General features: G+C 41.5%; 2 protein-coding genes across 3 annotated transcripts in view; one reads left to right on the top strand and one right to left on the bottom strand.

The window, feature by feature from the left end:
* LOC307120608 (histone H3.2) overlaps positions 1-19667 on the bottom strand; it is a gene marked incomplete at its 3' end in the record, with an annotated part of 447270 nt that overhangs the window by 205882 nt on the left and 221721 nt on the right. The window lies entirely within an intron of this gene.
* Positions 1-19667, top strand: part of LOC307120113 (Fc receptor-like protein 5) — a 315523-nt gene that overhangs the window by 180563 nt on the left and 115293 nt on the right. Inside the window, exon 1 of one of the 2 annotated variants that reach the window (XM_079806983.1) lies at positions 11441-11501. The exons of the other annotated variant lie outside the window; for it this stretch is intronic. Coding sequence (XP_079663109.1) covers positions 11474-11501 — 28 coding nt within the window. The 5' untranslated portion in view covers positions 11441-11473. Of the gene's footprint in view, positions 1-11440; positions 11502-19667 lie in introns of those variants that run through there. 2 annotated transcript variants of the gene reach the window in all.

Raw genomic sequence — 19667 nt, 5'->3', positions numbered from 1 at the left:
TGGGATCAGTATAGGTTTTCTCAAACTGCTGCAGGATTTCTGACTCTGTGGCCCTAAGCATTGATTTAATTTTCCGCCTCTTTGACATGTACTCAGGTAGCCAAAAGGTTTCCCCTTATATTCCTCCAATATTTTTTATCTGCTGTATCTTGTATCATTACATGGTTAAGAAGTCCGGACACACATTTATACATTTTCTTTATTGTTATTATACTTAGATAGAGGTACAAAACCAATTGTCAAATCTAAATGAACCACATGTGATTAAGTAGTAAAATAGACGTCAAAATGGAAAAATATATTGACTGATACAGTTGGCTATGATCTGAGCTTTGTGTTGTCTATTAGGTACAAGCTAGAGGGCCTTACAATGCAAAGCCTTACAAGGCATATTAAAAAAGAATGGCAGACATTTAGGCCAACGTGGGCAAAGATAAAACAATATTTATGTCATTATATTTGATCTGTTATTCAAATAATAAAGAAACACATTACATATAAACAACATGATATACAAATTAAATAAACTGGTTTATTTTTTTCAGCTACAGTAGATGTATTTAACTAGCCTGGATGCCAGCCGATCTTAGCCCCGCCCACAACATTTTTACACGGGCAGTTCGGTCTGGACTTGATCGGTAGAGAAGAAATTATGCCCGAACAGAAGCTGTTCGGACCAATGAAATTGTCAGGGCCGGCTTTAGACGATGATGGACAGATGATCAACATTAACGTAATCATCCACGTCATCAAAGGTGCTTGGGTTGAATTTGTTCTAATCCTAAACGGAGAACTTGTTCGTATATGCGTTCACTTTTACTATTTCTCTCAGAAATTATGGTGTTGGTAAGTACTCTGTGTATCCTTATTTTACAACACCGGCAAAGATCGTTCACTCATCTTTTTCTTCTAACGTATTCCAGCGTGCGTGCAGACAGGGTTGCCAAGTCTTTACAACAAAACACGCCCAATTGCTAACATTCCGCGAAACTAGCCAAAAACAAGCCCAATAGCTTTCCAGGGGGGTTGTCCAGGGGGGAAAGGCATTTGGGGGGTGAAATAGGTCTATTTTGGCAGGGCTGGCAGCTAAAATTTGCATTCCTGGGTCTGTATTTCACATAATTGGGGTCGCTTCAACCCGCGGACATGGCAACACAGTGCAGTTGAGTTCTGTTGACATTTGATAACTAACGTTATGCGTCGCTCCGTTGCTCTGATTGGTTGTAGGTCTATCCAATTGAGATCTTTCCTGGTTCGGTTGAAACACGCCCCATAATCACAGCCCAACGGAGCAGAATCAGACTCATATTCTGACTAGAATTGAGTATGACGACGTCAGGCTAGTATTTAACAGCATTGAAGAAAGAATTGTAATGAACAATTATACAAATAAATATACACTTTATATTCTCATTAAAGCTAGAATGTGGGTAACCAAACAGTTGCTGGTCTCCACTAACTTCCATAGTGTTTTTGTTCCTACTACGGAAATCATTGGGGAACAGCAACTGTTTGGTTACCCACATTCTTAAAATGTTTTCTTTTGAGTTCAGCACAAGAAAGAAATGAATACAGGCATGGAACAACATGAGAGTGAGTAAATCATAACGCATTTTTTGGAGGGTGAACTATGTAAGGACAAGCGGCAGCAGCTGGTGCTGTCACTTTAAGACCTGCACTCAGATGCAGACACGCATCCAATTTTCTCTAAACTTTTTTCGTTTTCTTTAGACATAACCAACTGTGTTTATGTAAACCGTGTGTGTATTTGGCAGTATTATTAGCAAAATCAGACGAGAAAGACAAAGTCCAGTTATCAGGCGCTGTTTGACAGTGTGCACACGCTCAGAAAAAAATGCATCATGTCAAAACAATTAAATGTCTTAAGGCCCCGATCAGACAGAATGCTTTTTTCAGGTTTGAAACTGCCTTTTTTGATTGACATTTTTTAATTTAGAAAATAGCAGTGCTCTGCGGGTTTTTTATTTTAGTATGTTTCTAGGCAACCTCCGAATCAGCTGTGCTGTCAGTCTAATCAAGATAACCGTCACCACAACGAAAGGCCCGCCTCTCCATTCATTCGATTGGACAATGGGGGGAAAACGCGATGACGTCGGGCGCTTTTCTTCTCAGAGTTGATTATATTAATTTTTTTACTTCATGCGCTCAGTCAGAGCGCTCCTTCAAAAACGCGAGGCGCACAGGGTACATAAGCAGTGCGCATAACACTCTCTGCCAACAGAAATCTATTAAAAAAAGGCACCTCTCGCTGCAAAAACGCGTTCTGTCTGATCGGGGCATAACCGGCTAAGCTTTAGATCAAATAATAAACTTTTGTGATTGCAAGTAAGCAAGCCCTGCTCGAAGGATTATTAATATTTTGGATTTGTATTACGATGACATGGTCTAATCGTCATTTCCAGTGATAACTCGAGACAGTTCTGCATTGGATAAAGTAAAGGTCAGGTTTTCGGTGTAATTCTGGCCCGCCGCGGTCACATCTAACTTTACAGGTAAGTTAGCACTAACGTTAATAGGTGCAGCGTGCCGGTGTTCGCCGGCGGTCAGAAGAAATAGCGGCGCTGTAGATTTCACAACATAACGTACATCCTCCCCTAAGTAGCAATTGGTATAATTGTACATACCTGTATTTCGAGCTAGCTATCACAAATATAGACTGAACTCTGAGGTTTTGCTAACTTTATAACTTTTGGGGCGGCAGTGGCTCAGTGGTTCATGTAGGTTGTCTACAAACCGGAAGGTTGGTGGTTCGATCCCCGGTTCCACCTGACCAAGTGTCGAGGTGTCCATGAGCAAGACACCTAACCCCAGCTGCTCCCGATGAGCTGGATGGCGCCTTGCATGGCTGACACCGCCGTCGGTGTATGAATGGGTGAATGTGAGGCAAAATGTAAAGCGCTTTGGATGGCCGTAGGTCTGTTAAAAGCGCTATATAAATGCAGTCCATTTTACCATTTACCATAACCTGTTGGTTAACTGTGGCAGATTTTGACATATTCCATTTCAAAATCAACAAAATCAATTTCAATGACTGCAGCACTGCGTCGGTTACTACATTAAGCATCATGTTAACCAGTTAACTTCACAGTATTTGATATGGTACAATTAATTCATATCGAACATTAAGCAAGCTTACCTGATCGTATGGGTCCGTGTCCAGAAATGAGCTGTGTCCGGTGTATTATATATCGACGCATTTTCGATCATATTTCCCGGTCAACTATATGTCGATGACTTTTTAACAACAGGTCGTTTCCCTGTCAACTCTAAATCAATGGCTTTTCAACACATTGGCAATCGCCCGGTAAACCAAATATCAATGCTTAATCAATCATAAAGATAACTATAGATCAATGTTTTTCCAATGTTGTTACCATCAACATTAATAACGTCAGGTTTCATCGATATGGTAATGGTGATTCAACATTTATTTTGCATTGAAATTTCGATATCAACCATAATGATGATTCAGATGGAAAATCAATATTTATTCAATGTTGGCTTGCTGTCTGGGACTGGTTCTCCTCACACAACAACTCAATTTGTCTCCTCTGATCGTTGTTCTGTCTAATCCTGGTCTGTCTCTAATTGTGTGTCATAATTGTATGGCTTTGGTCTGCCATATGAGTATTAATAAACATGTATAATGTCCTCAGCGTCCAAACTGTCATTGCGATCCATTGTTTTCCTATCGCTGAAATTCACTGCACTCACTCTCATTACGTCACGTCCGGTTTTAGCATTTTTTGATGCGGAAGTAAAATTTTCTCACAAAAACGACTCCAAAAGCCTTAATAGCGTATTAATAAGTATATTTTATAGAAAATCTAGTTCCTACATTATTTTTCTATACATTGAATGGAGTCTCTAACCTGCAATATGCCCTTTAAGACACGAAACGATCGGTTTGTGTGAGAAACCCAACAGTATTTATATAATTTTTTACCTCAAATACAACACTATGTACATCAGCCGTCCCCGCGCCATCACTGCCTGTAAGTGAGGTCAAATTACACGATCTGGCGTAGAGATTCAGGCAAGAGATCACTTCCGCCGCTTGAATCCCATTGAGATACGCCGTATCGTGTACATTTGACCTCACTCGCCGGAAGTGATGGCAGGGGGCGGCTGATGGACCCCTTTCTGAGCCATCGGATTTCAATAAAAATATCTTCATTTGTGTTCCGAAGATGAACGGAGATATTACGGGTGTCGATCGACATGAGGGTAATCAATGACAGAATTTTCATTTTTGTGTGAACTAACCAGTGGCGGCTGGTCAATAGAGGGCGCTGGGACGCCGCCCCCATCAAAATTCCAGAAATATACATGTATACAAAAATGATATAAAAGTGTAATAAAAATAAAATAGTTTACTCATACGATGTGCCGGCTGTTAGTAAGAGCCTCAGCATTTAATAAAAACTGGCTTTGATGGGTTAATTATTTTATATGTTCTTCAATATGTTTCCTGCGGTTTCATGAGTGAGGGACGCCAGACAAATGGATGTCTATCTGAGTCTAAAAATATATGGGCAGCATGTGACCTGAATCTGGTCTCTAATTGGTTACGAAAAAAAAAAAAAAACGAAAAAAAACCCCGCCCCCCCAAAAAAAAATTAATGATCACCAGTCGCCACTGGAACTAACCCTTTAAGTCTGTGTTTTCTTAAAGATGTTTCATCTATCTATTTTAAATCACTTATTATCATGTATGTTTACACTTACCTACATTACTGTAAAACCACACACATATACACCCCCAATGAATATCAACTGCTTTAACTAATATCTGAGTTTATGTGGTGACAAATAAACGGGTTATTCCCAAATATCTACTGACCAAGTCTCTTACCGGCGGGTTTCAAACTTACTTAACCCTTGTGTGGTGTTCATATGTTTGTTATTCAGCCAGTGTTTGTGGGTCTGGTGGACCCACTGCATTTTTGGGTTTTAATTCAACACAATCAAAAATGTTATGTTAAAATACTCAACAGATGTTTATTTCATCCCAATTACAAGCAATATAAACAGCATATATGGTTAATATTTTCTCTTTACCTTTGTTAGATCACATTTAAGAATTGCAACCTCGTGTGGGAACGGCAGGGGTGAAACAAAACTCACTCTTGCACTCTCACACACAATCTCTCTCTCTCTCTCAAACGCACGCACACACACACCCATAACACACACACACACACACACACACACACACACACACACACACACACACACACACACACACACTAGAGCACAAATGCAATATGGAACAAGCATGTTCACTCACACGCACACACACACACACACACACACACACACACACACACACACACACACACACACACACACACACACACACACACACACACACACACACACACACACACACACACACACACACACACACTGTGGATATGTGGTGTATGGTTACTCTCCATAGGCACAATGGTTTTTCAAATGTACAAACTGTATAATCTATCCCCCTACACTAACCCTACACTAACCCTACCTCTAAACCTACCAATCACAGGAAACTTTTGGCATTTTTTGAATTTCAAAAAACACCATTTAGTATGTTTTAGTATGAGGACACAGATGTCATCATAAACCATGTTTACGTTGTAATACCCATGTCATTATACACATTTGTGTCCTCATAAACCATATACATGAACATACACACACTAACAGCAGGCCCTGACAGGAGGAGGACAGAGTAAAGGTTCACAGGACATACAATTTCCACACTTTTATTAGCCCCGGGTCCAGTGGACCCGAACATCCTGTGTGTAATATAAATGTGTGGGGGGGTGTACAGTGTGTGGTCATTGAAAATGTGTTCTGATATATATTCCTCACAGAAAATGAGCCAAGGGCAATGAGTCTCAGTTTAAAAAATAATTAATCGTATGATTTTTCTTTTGATAAAAAATGAAAACGGGTTCAACAGACCCGAACACCATACAAGGGTTAAATGTGATTGAGCTTTCGACATTCAAATCATTTCTTCAGGCCTAATAAAAGAGTTGAGCTGATAGTTGTGGTTTGACTTCTGCTCTGTTTCTGCTCTGTGGGTTTAACCAGAGTAGAGGACATATTTATGCTTGTTCTGCATCTTCAGTTTCACAAACCTCAAAATACTATCACAAGAGCAAAGATTCACAGAATGTCTATATGTCTGTAATTTTCATTGACTCTTTTTTAAATCCATCTCTCTGTGTTCAGGAAGGCCTGAATGAAGCACCACTTCTCACTTCTAAACTACCCTTCCCCACTATCCTCATATTAGAGAAGAAATGAACATGGTTTAACCCTCTAATTTCCCCACCTCTGGTCTATATACCCCTGCCTCTGCTGAATTATTGCTGAAGGGAACTCCCATCCTGAGGGAAACTCCCATGATGACGCTAATGTGACGAACAATACAAGCGAACAGGCTAGCGACTTGTCTTCCGAGGCTACGATTGGGGCTGAATTGAGTCGGGACGCTTTGAAAAGTGGAGAGAGGGTCGGTGGAAAGCAGTGGAAAGCAGTGCAGCTTTGTGGAGAAAACATGCTTCATTCTGATAAGACTTGACTTAAAATGCTTAAGTGTGTCTCAACCGAGTGACGGAGACCATCGCAAGGCAGAGGATTTTCCATTTCCCTGCAGACAATATTGAGCACACTGGCTGGATGACAAAGAGCACATCCTATATGGGGATGAAAAACTTGAGGCTGCAACAGTTCCATACTCCTCAAGGACTTCCATGAGTTTAAGTGTTGTGGTGTCACAGGAGAGAATCTGCTCAAAGTGCTCACTATTGTCTCCACACTTCCAGTGTCAACAGCCGAGTGTGAAAGAGGATTCAGTGCCATGATATTCTCACAGATGAACAGAATGAACGTCTGCACACTGAATAACCTGCTGTTCATCACAGTAAATGGACCAGGGGTCGCCTCCTTCCCTGCGCTGAGTTTCCCAACTTGATTATTGATTGATGGTGTTTATAAAAGCTGTTTATCGTGAGACCTGATGACAAGGGCACACTTGGCATTGCTCGAGGATCGGGCGAGAGTGCGCCAGCAAACAGCGGCAAGTTTGACGAGAGTGAAAGGCTGTAAGGAAAGTTTGGGCGTTTTATATAAATGACTAACCTCGTGCACGACGGTCATTTAGAAGAGAAGCTGCTCACTGCAGATCAAATGGGTGGGGCTTACATCTGGAGCTTTTGGATATTGGTTTGCGAATTTCCGACAGTTTTATGGACAATCTACAACTCCTTCCTGAGATCGCTAAGACACCGGTGACTCTGCACTCTACCCGGCCGGGCGGAAGTGCACGCAGACGGCGGCGTGATCGTAAACAAAGGCGGGGGAGACGTGGAGGAACGCGTGCTAAGCTAACGCTTACTCCTCATCGGCTCTCTTTACCCAGCATTTTCCTTGCCAATGTACGGTCGCTAGTGAACAAAATGGAGGAGATTCGACTCAGCATCACACACAGTAAGAAACTTTTGAACTGTAACGTCCTAATATTCACGGAAACCTGGTTAAACAGCGGAATACCGGACACCGCTATCGAGCTAGCGGGACGCCACACACTCCGGGCGGATAGAACATTAGATGGCTCCGGGAAGAGCAGAGGGGGCGGATTGTGCATTTATATTAACAAAGCTTGGTGCACAAACTCTGCGATTGTTGGGAGTCATTGTTCAGCTAACCTGGAGTTTCTCATGGTTAAATGTAGACCGTTTTATCTACCCCGGGAGTTCACCTCCACCATTATCACAGCAGCCTATATTCCACCCGATGCTGATGCCAAGCTTGCTATGAAAGAACTTCACGCAGCCATCAGTAAACAACAGACTGATCACCCGGAAGCTGCGTTTATTGTTGCAGGTGACTTTAATCACTCAAACTTAAAGTCAGTGCTACCCAAGTTTCACCAGCATGTTTCCTGCCACACCAGAGGTAACAAAACCTTAGACCATGTCTACACAAACATGGCCGGAGCTTACGTTGCGACACCCCTCCCCCACCTGGGACAGTCAGACCACCTCTCTTTGTTTCTCAGACCCAAATATTCACCCCTCATCAACCGCGTGAAGCCATCAATGAAAACCATCAAGGTGTGGCCTGCGGGGGCAGACTCCACACTCCAGGAAAGGTTTCTAAACACAGACTGGAGTATGTTTGCTTCTCAAGCCACCAGTGGCGCTCACACGGACATTGACTCCTACACCTCCTCAGTATTGGATCATATCAATACCACCATCGACAGTGTTACAACCCAGAAACAGATCACCACATACCCAAATCAGAAGCCTTGGATGAACAGGGAAGTACGACTCCTGTTGAAGTCACGCAACACTGCCTTCAGATCAGGAGATGCACAAGCCTACAGCGCATCCAGGGCAAACCTGAAGAAGGGCATCAAAAAGGCCAAGCACTGCTACAAGCTTAAGATTGAGGGTCACTTTTCCAACTCTGACCCTCGACGCATGTGGCAGGGCATCCAGGCCATCAGTGACTACAACCCCCCCCACTCCACCCCCGCAGCCACTGATGTCAACTTCCTGAATGAGCTAAATTACTTTTATGCTCATTTTGAAAGAGACAACAGAGAAACTGCCACCAAGCTCAAACCCTCAGCTGACCACCCACCAATCACACTCTCCTCCACAGATGTCTGCAAGGCACTGAGCCGGATCAGTGCGCACAAGGCTGCTGGACCAGACAACATCCCTGGACGTGTGCTCAGGGCATGTGCGGAGCAGCTCGCTGGGGTTTTTACAGACATTTTCAACCTGTCTCTCGCCCAAGCAGCTGTACCATCATGCTTTAAACGCACTTCCATTGTGCCAGTGCCGAAACACTCCAGCCCGAGGTGCCCTAATGACTACCGCCCTGTAGCACTCACACCCATCATTATGAAGTGCTTTGAGCGGCTGGTCCTGGAACACCTAAAAGACTCTATACCATCCACATTGGACTCACACCAGTTTGCCTACCGCAGCAATAGGAGCACAGAGGATGCCGTTTCCATGGCACTGCACTCTGTGCTCACCCATCTGGACAGTAAAAACACTTATGCACGCATGCTGTTTGTTGACTTCAGCTCAGCATTCAACACTGTCATCCCATCCAAGTTAATTGCCAAACTTGGAGACCTGGGCATCAACACTTCAATGTGTAACTGGATTTTGGACTTCCTAACTGACAGACCCCAGAATGTTCGATCAGGATCCACCTGCTCCACATCCATCACTCTTAACACTGGTGTACCACAGGGCTGTGTGCTAAGTCCGTTTCTCTACTCCCTCTTCACCTCAGACTGCAAGCCTGTGTATGGAACTAATTCCATCGTCAAGTTTGCGGACGACACTACGGTGATTGGTCTCATCAGCAACAACGATGAGACTGCCTACAGGGAGGAGATCCAGCACCTGGCCACATGGTGCGCTGATAATAACCTGCTCCTCAACACCACCAAAACGAAGGAGCTCATCGTGGACTTCAGGAAGGAGTCAAGAGGCACACACGACACCATCCACATCAATGGAATGGCTGTTGAGCGTGTCTCCAGTTTCAAGTTCCTGGGGACCCACATCTCGGCGGACATGTCGTGGACGACCAACACCTCCAGCCTGGTCAAGAAGGCTCACCAGCGCCTCTTCTTTCTGAGGACACTGAGGAAGAATCAGCTCTCCTCGGCTATCCTGGTGAACTTCTACCGCTGCGCAATAGAAAGCATCCTGACCAACTGTGTGGCAGTATGGTATGGGAGCTGCTCTGTTGCGGAGCGCAAGGCACTGCAGCGGGTGGTGAAAACTGCCCAGCGCATCACAGGGACTCCACTGCCTGCCATCGAGCACATCCAGAGGAAACGCTGTCTGCATCGAGCTCGCAGCATCCTCAAGGACTCCTCTCACCCAGCCCACAGACTGTTTTCTCTCCTGCCCTCCGGCAGGCGTTTCAGGATCCACCGGACCAGGACCAGCAGACTAAAGAACAGTTTTTTCCCCAGAGCTGTCTCTTTACTGAACTCAAACCCCCGTTGATCCACTTCCCTCATAAACTGCGAACTCTCCTACCTCACATCTTCCTTCACTTTGTTATTTGCACTACCGACTGTTTATTACAGTAACAACTGTTTACTTATGCATTCTGCACCACCATACCGTAACTGGATTATGCTCATCTGCACTGCCGACTGTATTTACAGTAACAATGTTTACATTTGCATTTTGCACCGTACTTCTAACTGGAATATGCAACCACTTTCCACTGCACTTTTACACTTTCTTTCGGATAGCTCTGTCCATAATTTATTGTACTAACTTAATCCACTGCTATATTCCTCATATTAGCCTAACATATTATTGTATACCTCTAACTGTAAAATTCTGTTCAAGTAATAACCGTCTGTATATTTATTCATAGTACATAGTCACCTGTAAATTCTGTTTATAGTAATAGCCATCTGTATATTATATTCATAGTACATATTCACCTGTAAATTCTGTTTATAGTAATAGCCATCTGTATATTTATTCACTGTATATATTCATCTGTAAATTCAGTTCTACTTATAGTAATAACCATCTCTCTACTTATACATATTTATATATATTCAGAACATTTTTATGTCCTGCACTTACGCAACCATTGTATATCCTGCACTTGCTGCTATTGCACTTCTGGTTAGACCTAAACTGCATTCCGTTGCCTTGTACTTGTACTTGTGTAATGACAATAAAGTTGAATCTAATCTAATCTAATCTAACTTGATGTCCAGCAATGAGGACCGAATGTAATTTGGGCCTAATGGGTGGAGCTAGAAGCCATTAGACGTCCAGAGAGGAGGAGCTGGAACTCATTTGACTCTGCAGTGAGAACAACTTGATTAAGAATCTCCCAAATTCACAAACATCAGATGTTAAGAACAAATTCATGTGCGGACAAACGTGTTGTGAATTAGGTGGAGATTTTTCATGAGAAGTTCTCCTGTGCGCTCCTGTTCCCCACACTATAAAAAATAAACCAATAATAAGTACATTAAAAAACTGCAGCACTTTACCGTAAAAACCACAGTAGCAACATTTTAGTTTTTATGAAGCGAAACTTAAATGTATGATAAAGTCTGTATATTTCATTAGCTGATGTAGAGCGGGCCTTACATTAGACACACATTAGACGTCACGTGGTGATTTCACTGTCTAATCTCTGTCTGTCTTCTGTGTGTGAGTGTGTGAACGATCAAAATAACAGCGTGAGAACAATCACCATCAGAACTTCTCTGGAAGTAGATGAACAGAGCTGGAGCAACTGAAATATCTTCGACCGGATCTCTCTTTTCTTCCTGCGTTTATTTCTGTAGAGTTGTGTCTCCTCCTCCCTCATCTCTTCTTCAAACACAGGAAGTGTCTGTTTTAGCACACAGAAAACAGTCGATTGATGTGACAGTATGGGCTCCGGTGCACTGCCTCTCATCTGTGAGTATTTGATCATATTCTGTCATATCTTCTGTTTAGTTTTATCTTTTTAATACACTGTATTCAGTTGAAGACAAGATAAAGGAATGATTGTTGTGAAGGAGAGTCTATGAACCCACAGTCTCACTGCTTATTGTGTTATTTTTGCTAGTTTTTGTTGCAATAGTGTTTCTTCTCTTGTCAAGTAGTTGAGATGAATCCGATGTGTTTGTATTGATATGAGTTAGTGTTGAATGATGCTGTATCTTTAAATAAACTCTCCATCAGAGGCTCAGAGAGCTTGAGAACAGTGACCGAACACACACTCAGCTTCTCTAGCTCTTGTAACGCTTTGCAGAGAGACCGGATAGCTGGACCGAATGCAAGCAAAACTCACGTAGGCAGGCTATCTGACGTTTCACCTGGGGTTTATTATCAGTGCCATTCCCATGCACACATGGGGTAACGTTAGTTTGCAACACTTCACTGACAACAGCGTTACTGAACAGAAAAATAAACGATAAAGAGCAACAGAAATATTTAAGGCATACATGCAGCTCACCGCTCGTGCTCCATCTAAGGACTGCCCACTCAGCGAGTGAGTAAAAAAAGTGCCTTCCGCCTTAAAGGAGCAGCACCGAATTGTACTTGTTACACACTTCTCATTCTCTCTCAACCTCTTATTGAAAAATTATTACAAAAAGTATTTGGACACTTTAATCTCATTGTCATGGACACACATTTTGTCAAACCAACAAATGATGCTCGATCTTTTCTCAGAACTAACTTCTCTTTTCTGAAACTCTTCTCAGTTTTTTTTAGCCAGTTGGTCTCAGCTTCATGTTTAGTGTTGAATGATGTCAGTTCACACACGTGTCCAGCAGAATAACCACAGCTTTCACACTTCTGTCGTCAGTCTGAAGGTCTGGGCCTGTATTTATCAAGCTTCTCAAAGTGCCATTTTAGTCTTAAGTGCTGAGAATTTATGACATTCACTCCTACTTTCAAACTTAAGTATAAAAGCAAGTTATCAAATGTCTTAAAGCTAAGACTCACTCTTACTCTCCCAGTTATTTACGACAGCTCGAGAGGTCTCTCAAGTGGTTAGGAGTTGCCGGAAGGGGCTTGTGATGGCACTGAGGAGACAGAGACGTGAATCTTTCAGGAAATGTTTTTGAAATGTTTGACGACGAGCAGTTCTTCAAACGGTAGCGTTTGGACAGAGCAGGCGTCATCATTGTCAGAGCTGGTTAATGTTGGGCTGAAGTGCCTTTTATAACATGTTTCTGCTGTTTGACTAATTCATCGAGCAGTAGCGCTTCTTCCTCCCGCCGGTTCAGTTTTCTTTTGGAATCCATGGCGGCTGATTATATCATAAAATCTAGGCTGTATAAAGGCAGTGAACAGCACACCGGTTTAAAATGTGTAACTTAGACTTGGTGGAAAACATCTTTCATTTCCAATTATAATGTATTCTCTTGAAAATGCTTTATTTTCAAATGTTTGTTGAATGTAAACTCTTCTTAGGAATTTCACCATTCAATGTGAATTTATCTGAGAATATTCTTAAATAAGGAAATCTATTCAGTGATTGGTCCATGCCTGTCGTCATCCAAAATCCTGTTTGTGGCACAGCAAAGTGTCGTGAATCATCTCTAAGACTGACACTTAAAGGTCCCCTTCTTCACGATTCCATTGTTCAAACTTTAGTTAGTGTGTAATGTTGCTGTTAGAGCATAAATAATACCTGTAAAATTATAAAGCTCAAAGTTCAATGCCAAGCGAGATATTTTATTTAACAGAAGTTCCCTTTCAAAGCCTACAGCGAACGGCTGGCTTGGACTACATCCTGGTACTTCCTTCTTTAATTACGTCAGTAGAGCAGTAGAACAGACTAACCTCCGCCCACAAAGAAACGCGAAAAAGGGGGCGTGCGCGGTCTTGTTGCTGTCCCACGTGGAGAAGCGGACGGTCGCGTGGAGAAAAGGAACTGTTGCGTTGAGTGTGTTTATCGCCATGTCATCGAGACGCTGTTATTTTCATCCAGGAGTCAAATCACCTTTGTTTGGCTTTCCCAGGGACGCTGTAGAGATTATTGAACGCATACATCTCTCCGTTAAGAGGCGTGACCTTTCCAACGTGCGCTAAACTGCTGTCAAATTACAACACAGGAACCGCTTTCACGTGCGCTAAGCTGTGGTCGAATCACAGCACAGGAACCGCTTGCACAATCAGAACTCGTTACGTATTTCTGAAGGAGGGACTTCATAGCACAAGGAAATCACCAGCCGTTTTTAGGACAGTGGAAACAGCGGTATACAGATAAGTAAATTGTGTGAAAAATACTGTGTTTTTTTACACGCGAAACATGAACACATGTTATATTGCACACTGTAAACACAATCAAAGCTTCAAAAAAACACGAAGAACGGGACCTTTAAGATTTAGTCCTACACTTCACTTAAATTACGACTGAGATGCTTGATAACTAACTTTTAAGCGCAGCTTTGAGCCAATAATTTTTACTCTTAAGTCAATTCTTAGCAGTTCTTGTGTAATTCTCAGAGGCTTGATAAATACAGGCTCTGGCTATGCGAGACTACTCTTCACCTGGGGCACTTTTAAGCTCTAACTGGTGTGCAGCGTTTTGCTATGGTTTCCGGGTTGAATGACATGTTTCCAGGAAACGGTGTGCAGCAGGGTTTGAGATACATTTTCTCTTGTTTGGTCAGCCCAATCAGCAGCAACATGTATAGAAACCACACGGTATTAAAGAGACAGCTCACACAATGGGTCCAAGTAAAGTCGTTTACAAATGTGTTGGCAAATTTTGTTTGCAATCGGCGCGTAAATGCATATAATGTAAACAATTAAGAACGTATAATGAATCGAAAGTTATCCAGGGTGGGAAAATTCCAAGAATGTATTCAGTACTCTGTCTGGGATTGCGATATAGTCTTAGCTTTTCTCCAAACAAATTATTACCGGTCCAATCAGTGAACAGAGGGAACGGCTGAGAACGATGACATTGATGTCGTGTGCTAGTTTGAGTAGTTCAGTATTGGCGGCGGAGAAAGATGCGAGCAAAGCAAAGCCATTCATTCCATTGTGGCACCGCTGCCGAATATCCAGAAGTTAAAGCCGGAGCAAGAACAATCTTTACTGAGTTTTGTTGGTGGCCATGATGTTGTGTCCCTCCTCCCCACAGGGTTCGGGAAAAGTTTGATTTTCCAGCCGCTCCGTTAGTGGTGACGCAGTTGGCCAAAGCCCCGGTCATTGTTTCTCGTGGGGTTGGAAGGTATTGTCATCATTTACAGGGGCTAGTCAGTGATTACCGTCCGTCTCCCACCACCTGCGTAAAACTCCCCAGGCCGAACTACCTAATGTTACTGTTTTAGACAAACACCAGGTCGTGTGGTCATTTAATTGCTGTCAGAATCCGCATCTCTGACTTTTCAAGAATATATCACTTCAAAATTCACTGTTTCTATCCTTTTTGACCCCTGCAGAGCACCGAACGGTTGCGCTTTGCTGTAATTTGGATGCATTTCTAGATTTGTATTTCTTTAAATGCTGGCCAGTATTTACAAGAGCAATATATTTTATCACCGCTCAAAAAATAAAAAGAAGAAAAGCACGTAAACATTTGAATTGGGCCGTTATTTATGGCAGCATTTATTCTTATCATACCAAGCATATGATATTTTATTTACAGTATATAATCATGTTACGGACCACATGAGCAGTGTGTTCCCGATCACAAAACTCTCCCCTCCACTGAGAATAAATCACAGACCGAATGCTCAAGTTTTAGGTTTTATCACTGAGGTGGTGCACAGTCTGCACAGTTATTTTTTCGGACTTCCATGTGAGAAACAGAGGCGAACGGCGCATGACATACGTCACGACCAAACGTTAGCGATTGGTTATGGCAGATCAGAGTGGCTCTGGGAAGATCCAATAGTTTTAAACTTCGACAGAGTTCCCGCCTTCAAGGAAGTAAACGCTTGTCAATGGAGAGTGGCCATACTCTCTGAACAAATGAAATGTACGAGAGTCTGGTAAGACCAGGCTAGTGCAGTGTATCTGTGTTTTATAAATATAATAAAACTAAAGACTCTTCGTCTTTGGAGATATGAAGGATCAACACTACTCTATAGGTACTCTAGATTAACATGAGACTGGCAGAAACTGTGTGTGTTATGACCCCTTTAAACGTTTATTAACAACGTATTGTTTATTGCTTAATGTAGATGCCATGAATTCACTACAATTTAATGAAATATATACTGTACTTTAAGACATGCATATAAAAATTCAAGCACAAGCGTTAATTAACTATATCATAAAAACTGCACAATGACCACGAGCGCTCTGCTATATTTCATTAAATGTTACTTGGTTTGATATATTGCAGATATATTGATACATTTTTAAATGTGATTTAACCACTTCAGCTCTGCAGCATATTTAGAATTTTTTAGAGAATTAGGCGTATCTGAATTTAAAAGAGCGCCCTACCCACATACATTGGAGTAAATTGATAAAAATGGTCTCATTTTACAGAAAACACTCACAATTTTAACACAGTGGTGGAATATTGCATATATTATATTGTATTTATTCACAATTTCATGATAAACATAGATAAAAAGTCATATTTTGATTTATTTTTTTAATTAATTTGTTATTTGAAAATCTATAATTTTTAATCTGTTTGGTCTTTAACCCTTTGGATTCCACTAGGTGTCAGTAAACAGGGAAACAAAGAATTATCTTGATATCTCCATCCCTAAAAAAGTTATTGAGATTAATCTGTGCAAACCATCTAATAACTCCTCCTCATCTCCATTGATTTTCCATAGCCGCTGGGAAATCAAAAAAGAAGGCTCCGCCTCCTCAACTTTGCAAAGGGAGATCTCGGGCTCTGATTGGCCAAACGTATCATTACAAAAGTTCTCAATGCTGCTGCAGGTGAAATATAATGTGGCTAACATTGAATAAATATATTTTTGTCAGGTTAAATACTGATAATTGCTCACACAAACCCCTTTATCTAATCCCCTCTACTTAACCGTCATGTTTGTAGTTTTTTAACACTAACGTCCATCTCGCAATGGGTTGTGGGCAAATATCAGCCGTTAGAGTCCGCATCGATCTGCACTTTGAATTATGACCGGAAATAATAAAACATCCGGGAATCTTTGGAATACTCTTTTCATACTAATTCTTTTTTCTAATACTATTTAGTACGGATAGTATGCGAATTGGGACGCAGCGTCAGCTTTTTTGACGTATGACGCAATACGTGATGACGTCATCAAAAATCACGGCTAACAAAGACGATCAAAACTAAGGATAATAAGAGTATTTGTCTGCATCACATGTTTTGATCTGGACATTGGTGACATATTACAGTGCCATTTGGCCATGCATGCTCACAGACATTTGAAAATGGTTTTCAATTTCTCATTTTGAAGAAAACAACCTAAGGAACGAGCTGATATAGCGTTTGAGGCTATTAGCTCCACATCGCATTAGTGATCCGAACAGGAATATGACTCATGTGTTTGTTTGTTCAAAGGAGTCATTTCCATCTGCGTGATTCTTTTGATAATAACGTTACTGTAAAGTGTTGGATCGGTGAAATAAACTGCACAGTGATATTCTTGAGGGTAAGAGCTTTCATTTGATATATGACTTATCTATTCTTGGTGAGATTGTGTGATATAAATATGAAATTTAATATTATTCAAATGATTGGGGGGGCGGGGGTCATTGCGGGGGGTCAAATTCAGACCTTATATCTTGTTCTATGTAATATAAATGCAAAAGTGATTGGGATATCAAGAAAGCTGAGGTTCTAATCTTTCAAACGATACCATATATGTCTAGTTTTGTGCTGTACAACTTATAGATTTTTTCAAATGATTATGATGACGCAATATTGGACCCATGGGTGGGTCGGTGAGGGGGTGCAGAGCTGAAGTGGTTTAAAGATTTTTCACACTAGTTTGTTTGAGCACTTCAAGCAGTCGACACATTAAAATGATGTGATCTGAATATGGTTTGTTTTTGGGTCCTTTTAGAGGGAACTGAGATCATTGGGTGTTGACATATGAATTATTTTGGCCCAAGAACACTTGGTGCTAAAAGCAATAGGTGTGAAAATGATCTTTGACCATCAAAAGCATGAGGTCACTTGCAGCTGCTTCTCTTTCACTGTCACTGAACTGCGTTTGCTTTATTTCAGCTGCACTATCTGTGAAACACATCAAGTGTCCAAATTCGTTTTGCAACCACTGGAAAGTCACAATGAAGTTGATGATGTCAAACAGGAAGTGATGCTGTGTGTGTCTCAAACATTTTGACCTAATTTGGTTTTGATTTCTGACGTCTGTCCCAGTGAAGAATCAGTGGTGTGAAGCGTTCATCACATTAATGTTAACATTTGCTTGTAGCGTGTGAATGTGAGAGTCTTTATACACACATTTTTAGGTGATGTGAAAGATGCATGATTATATATATATAGATATATAGATTTATATATAGGTAGGTACGAGGTACGTACGGTCCGTTTGCTCGTTCCTTCTCCTTTTCCCTTTTCGTTGCAAGTTGTTCATCAGAACGTTGTCTCTTTGGTTGTGTGTCGGCCATTTCAAAATCATATAATTCGAACTTCCCTCTTTATGCTTCTCTCTTCTACACACCCCCTTCATGTGCATGCACACTAACCCCAAACCTCCACCCCCAAATCATTCTTGTCGGTTATTGGCTGGAGCACTGTTTATTATGTTTCGTTGTCCAGACTGCCCAATATTGTTTTTGTTGCCGTTTGTGGAGCTTGTTGCTTATAGCACCTTTAACAACAGAGCCCAAACTATTAGCCTAAATTCAGTTGCTACTTATTTTTAGGTATAATAATCAACACTCAAATAACACAGTATGCAAACATGTAAACTTCACATTAGGCAGTTTTCGCAATAACTTCTAAATCTAATTATAAAATAGTTTTTTTCTCCAATTCGTTGTTTTAATATAATCATTTATACACAGTGTGTCATTTTCATGACAGATTTATTTAAACATACATTAAATAATCAAGACATCACTAACAGGTTAAGTAGAATATAATTAATATAACGGCTAATACAGTGCATTTATTTAGTGAAAGAGTTAATTTCTCTAGTGAATAAAATTCTGTGGACTGAATGACTGCCTGAGGTAAATGTGATGCTACATGACATTGTTTAGTTTACAGCAGTTATATTGAGGTCTTTCGGCCGTTGAAACACTGATTTAGAGATTACACCACATATGATACGTGACAGTAATGCTGCGTTCACACCAAACGCGAATTGAGCGTCAAAATCGCGTCTACCGCGTCTAGTTTCACGCGCGTACATTTTGAATGCATTCGCGCGTCCGCAGAGAATTGGACGCGCGTAGAAATCGAGCGTTTGAAGCGAAATTGACGCGCGTTCAAGGCACTCCAGGAGAAATATGTTATAAAACACCACTCTGCCTCTTTTCATTTTCATTAAACATATATATTAAGCATTAATAGCCACACAAATGTGGTCCAGGCAACTCCTACATTATCTTCACTACATGTATATTTAAATATCCTTAAAATATAAAGTTATGAAACTTCTCTTTGCCCTCAGTCAAAACGATTTGGCAGGCAACAAATTATAGATTCATGAGAGCAAAGATCGGCCGTTAGATCTACACAAAACGAACCACTACAGGACATCAGAGCCAGCGGCAGACGCCAGAAGGACTGGCCGAGGAAAGGCTGCCTTCGCCGGGGTTATGAGCAGTGATTGCCCGCGGTGATCGCCTGGATCTCACAACTCCAAAAACACAAGATTATTTTTTTTAAATAGGCGCTCTCTTTATAAATAAACCACAGACTTGAGCTTTAAACAATTACATTCCCACCTGAAAGAGTCTTAAAACTACATTTTGTGACACAATAGTACTATTTTTAATTTATGCAGGGTTTCTCATACACGTCACTTTACCACGTGACAGCAGCAAGCAGGCTCCTGATTGGTTAACGCGGCGCGAATTGACGCCAAAGTTCAAATTTTTCAACTCGGGCGTCAGACGCGAATTCGCTTCAAACGCGTGAATGCACAAAAGCACCATTCGCGTGTAACGCGCGTATCGCGCAAGACGCTC

The sequence above is a fragment of the Gobio gobio genome (assembly GCF_949357685.1).
Source record: "Gobio gobio genome assembly, chromosome: 2".
Classification (NCBI taxonomy): Eukaryota; Metazoa; Chordata; class Actinopteri; order Cypriniformes; family Gobionidae; genus Gobio; species Gobio gobio.
The sequence above is the reverse complement of the archived record's forward strand: the minus strand, read 5'-3'. Positions and strand labels throughout refer to the sequence as shown.